The sequence below is a fragment of the Cottoperca gobio genome, chromosome 13 (assembly GCF_900634415.1).
Source record: "Cottoperca gobio chromosome 13, fCotGob3.1, whole genome shotgun sequence".
In the NCBI taxonomy this organism is placed as follows: domain Eukaryota; kingdom Metazoa; phylum Chordata; class Actinopteri; order Perciformes; family Bovichtidae; genus Cottoperca; species Cottoperca gobio.
Window position 1 is genome coordinate 4,210,145 of NC_041367.1, and position 4,764 is coordinate 4,214,908.

At 43.7% G+C, this 4,764-nt stretch overlaps 1 protein-coding gene across 1 annotated transcript in view; it reads left to right on the forward strand.

The window, feature by feature from the left end:
• The window catches only part of dscamb (Down syndrome cell adhesion molecule b), a 97,425-nt gene extending 94,981 nt beyond the window's left edge, over positions 1 to 2,444 (forward strand). The window contains 1 exon segment of the mRNA XM_029446200.1: positions 1,075 to 2,444. Coding sequence (XP_029302060.1) covers positions 1,075 to 1,577 — 503 coding nt within the window. The 3' untranslated portion in view covers positions 1,578 to 2,444.
• Positions 2,445 to 4,764: the final 2,320 nt, after the last annotated feature.

The following is a 4,764-nucleotide window of genomic DNA, read 5'->3' on the forward strand; positions in this document are numbered from 1 at the left end:
ATCAACTTTGCTGGCACTAATCGGGCTTATTATAAAACACAGTAAATTATTCATTCTCCACGTGAACCCAGAAATCCATTCTCCAAGGTCACGTGTTGGACGGTCTCGCCTGTGCTGCCATTAACGCTGAGTAGCTGGCGGGGAGTGCGTGTGCACGTGTGGGCTGCACACATGTAAGTGTGTTGGCACGTGTGGGCTATGAATTAGACTCCTGTAAGCGCTCGGTGATCTCTGGTCCTCTGAAGGATGAATGTGGAGATTGAAACAACACAGAAACATCCTCAGCTCATGTTCAGAGCAGTCAACTGGATCTGGACGCCCAAAACCGTTTTGTGAGGAACTCATTTGCTCAGTTAAATATGTGAAAGAGATACAAAAGCAGTAGAGGTACCATAAACTCAGTGAACCGAATCAAAGTGTCTCCCCCTCTCTTTCACTACCTCTTATCTAACACCTCAGATAATTACTTAAAGATTGACGAGAGAGCTTTTAACCGTGCTTTATAGCTTAGTTAAGGTATTAAATCTGACCTGGTTTATCTCGCTACGGGCGCATACAAGTTGTTCTGTTTCCTAATAAGACTCCAGTTCTTCCTCTCCCTACAATGCAACTCAACTTGCAGCAGAGAGAAGGTTTATATGCAGCACATGCAGGCAGGGATGCATGTCGTGTATATATAGATATAGTCCATCATTCAGCTTCCTTACCGTCAGAAAAGACTTAATCATTGAATCAGTGCCTGACAAAGATATATATGCAACATTCAGCTCCCTATTACATTATGTTCTGCACATTTCTCCTGATATCAACTATTAAATCAAATAGATTCACACTATTTGGTAATACAATCAAATAATAGTTATGTGAATCATAATCGCATGAAGGCCCGAGGTGAGCAGAGAAACTGAGAGCTGTGAAGAGCACATACTGTACACCGGGGGGGGGGGGGTCCCACAGAGTCTGTGGGGGCGAGAAGGCACTCTCTGTGCTCATTATTGTCCAACCACACAGAATATTACTGTCTACGGAGACAAACTAAACCTTCATTGTCACCTGTTTGTCTCCTGTCTCCAGGAGGAGAGCTGGTCCACTTGCCGCCTTACCTCCGCATGGACTTCCTGTTGAACCGCGGCGTGCCACTGGCAGCCCGAGGTGGTGGGGTCAGCAGCAGCAGTGGCAGCAGCATCGGAGGAGGAGGAGGAGGAGGAGGAGGAGGAGTTGGTGCTACAGGGGAGACAAGAGGAGTGGGAGGAGGAGCCATGGGCCAGACCTGCCTGGAACCCCAGAGGAGCCGTACCTTGAAGAGGCCACCTCCCATGGAGCCCACCCCCATGGAAGTGCCGTCACCCAGAGAGGTGCAGCAGTGGCAGCCAGGAACTGCCTCCACCCTCCCTCACAGGGATGTCCGGGAGAGGGGAGAGGCCCGGGGTGAGGTCCGGGCGGAGGCCCCCTCCTCGGGAGACCTAGCCCAAGCACAGGCTGCCAAGCTCAGCACTTCCCAGGAGTCCCTGCTGGACTCCAGAGGACACCTGAAACAGAGCAACAACCCCTATGCCAAGTCTTACACTCTGGTATAACACTGGGACACACCGGACTGCTTCAGACAACAAGACTACTGCAGACGCACGGGAGGAGGAGGGACAAGAGACAGACGACGGGCACAGGATGGACAGTTTACCGCAACAGAAATTGTTGTATATAGAGCCGTTTCCGACATGCGTCTGAAGTGGATGCTTTTCTTTGAGTCTGTCTTTCTTTCTTTCACTCTTTTCTTTCTTTCCTCTCTCGCTCTTCTCTGTTGCTTTCACACGTTTCATTCTCTCACACCTCGCTCCTCTTCTGATGAATTTTCTCTCACAGTTTTTATTTTCTACTTGAGTATTCTTTTATTCTAAAGTGACAACATATGAGGATTGCCAAAATGATTTATTTAAAATTTGAGAAAGAGAAAAAATACTATTGAATTTATATCAAGGACAGTTATAGTCATTATTATTATTACTATTATTATTATATAAAAAAAAAAGAAAATATCTAAAAAAAAAACATATTAAAAAACAAGAAGGGAAAGGGAGGAGGAGGACTCTGCAGGAGAACATTGCTTTCTTAATTTATTTTTTATTTTATTGTCGCAGTGTGATGATCTGTGATTGGGTAACTGAGGGGGTTTTTAGCACTACGAAGAGCCAATCGAGGAGAAGGAGAGTGACGCCGGACACGACCGCCAATGCTGACCAATCGTAATGTTTTTCAACCTTTCTGACGACTGCATGGCGACTGATCAAATGACAATTAATAGGAATGGCTGGAAATCCAAAAAAAAAAGAGAATTTTTTGTCACACTATGAAATTATACAATGTGAATATATATAAAGAGATCACTTTTATTTGTGGATATTACGGGGGAAATGATTTGGTTAATAAAGTCCTTAGTCATGTTTGCACACATCTGACTTTGATTTATGTTGATGGAGCGTAACTTCTGTCCCTGTTTCCCCTCCTGCTTTGTCCCACTCTCTGCAACACACACTTCTCTTCTTCTGTCCATAACACACACTTCTCTTATATACTGTCATTTAACATAAAACACAGTTCTTGTTGGTTTGATTGGACCATAATGGACCCTCTTCATAATTACCTAAGCTCAGTTTCCCCCTCTCACATCTGAAAGTGCAACACAATCTTCTCAACACTGATTGTTTTGAGGAATAACTAAACTAACTGTTGAGGGTCAAGGGGTCAAACAGCTAAAAGGGCAACTGTGGTGATCCAATACATTTAAAACCTGATACCCCACAACTAAACTAAATGTAACTTTTGACTAAATGTAACTTTTGAAGCAGTAAATTCCTCAGTGCGAAGCTAGACTGACGTAGAAGCAGTGCCTACATGTACCAGGGTGCATTGCGCGTAGGCTTCTGACGCCTGGGCCTCTCTGTGCTGCGTCTCTTCAGCCGTATACTCCGGCTCAAGGACGCTCTGTATTTGTTTTTTAATCTTTATTTACATAATGGAACTTACAGCAGGTTTGGGAAGTTCCTTGAAGCGGCATCTAGAGCATGCATGTCAGAGGCGGACACTATAAACCCAAGCTGAACCAGCCTGTAGTTCTTCTACGTCACTGAAGAACTCTCTCTACGCACTGAGGAATCAAATCGACGCCATTTACCATCAACACTGATTGGACGTGCATATAAAAGGTGGAAAATGTTCCATTTAAGCATCACAAGTGTCGTACTTCTGTGTGATTTCAGCGCTTATTAGATGACAAATATCCTGCTGGAATATGGAAAGTTAAAGGGTCCTTCCAAAGATTTAAGTCAATCAGTCAAGATGTCATGAGGGTTCATTCAGCCTGGGCTTGTAACCTCCAGCACGCCGTGTACAGGATGTAGAGAGGCCAACATGGAAGACCCTCCCTATGATATACACGAAGGAAAACATAGTTATGAATATTATACTTAATCTCTGCTAATAGATCCCCTCAGAACTTCTGTTACGTTTACTTTACACGTTTTAATTGAGCTTGAAATGCTGTTAATACAATTTTATCAATATTTCTTATTCATAAAAACATACATGGTTTTCTGAAGTCACAAAAATACAGTATGTCCTGAACAGAAATGGATTCAGCAATAAGCTTTTAATATGAATAGTTTGAAGGGATTACCTTGAAGAGTTTCATTTCTTTCGGTGTCGAGTGATTGACGGTAAGTAGAGGAAATTAAATACTTTAATTTCTATCAACGTACGACGCAAACGGAGCTCAAGCACACAACATATTAAATCATTTTTTATTAATATTAATGATAAACAAACCTGCCATGTGTAGTGTGCAGGATTATTCATGTGTATAAATTGTGTAATGGAAAGTAAGTGAGAAGACTTTCTCCCGGCTGCAGCCACACACCAGCAGGAAGCACAGAAACAACTTCGGCATGGGCACAAACATTAACTACCACCCTTTAAAAAACAAAACAAGCATTAAAACAGCTTCGTATTGATGCATCTGCGTCTTGGTCAACAGATGGTGCTGTGCAGTCACTGAAATGAGTCAATTTGCTGCTTACAGGAAGTGAGTTTTAGGACTGTGCAAAGGGACGGTTCAGCACCAAAACTATCTGACAACCTGGAGAGAGACATCAAGGGCAACACAGCGGTCGGTTCTAGGATGTGTCTGCCCCCCCCCCCGCCCCCTGAACACAGTGAATTATTCATGCCAGCACTGACACAGGAACCTAGATCAGGTTTACACCGTCATACTGATCCCAACAGCGCCTGAGAATATGAATGAGACAGCAGATGCAGGGGGAAGATCGCATGTCCACAGTTAACTATGCATTTAAATACACACACGCTATAATAATCTTTAGGAACATGAATGCCACTGAAGTAGAATTAAGTATTTCTGTTGCTAAGCAGAAAAATGAAGCAAATGCCAATCAGCGAGCCTGCTGCTGCACCAGGAAAGTGTCATTGCAGCTACGATAAATTATTCCAAGAAAATGGTCACACGAGGGTTACATTTTTTACTGTGGGTGAATTACAATAATTGCAGTTTCTTTTTTTATCTGTGCACTCCCCTCACTGGTGTGAGGTAGTGTAATGAAGATAGATGGCCCGCCTACACACTGAGAAGACTTTATGACTGTGCAGTTGCCCTCATATATTAGGAAGAAGTGGGATTGAGTGTTAGTGTGTGACTCGCCTCCTGGCTGCAGGCCATTATCACACCTCCCACCGTGCTCAGCAGCCAGAGAGGGG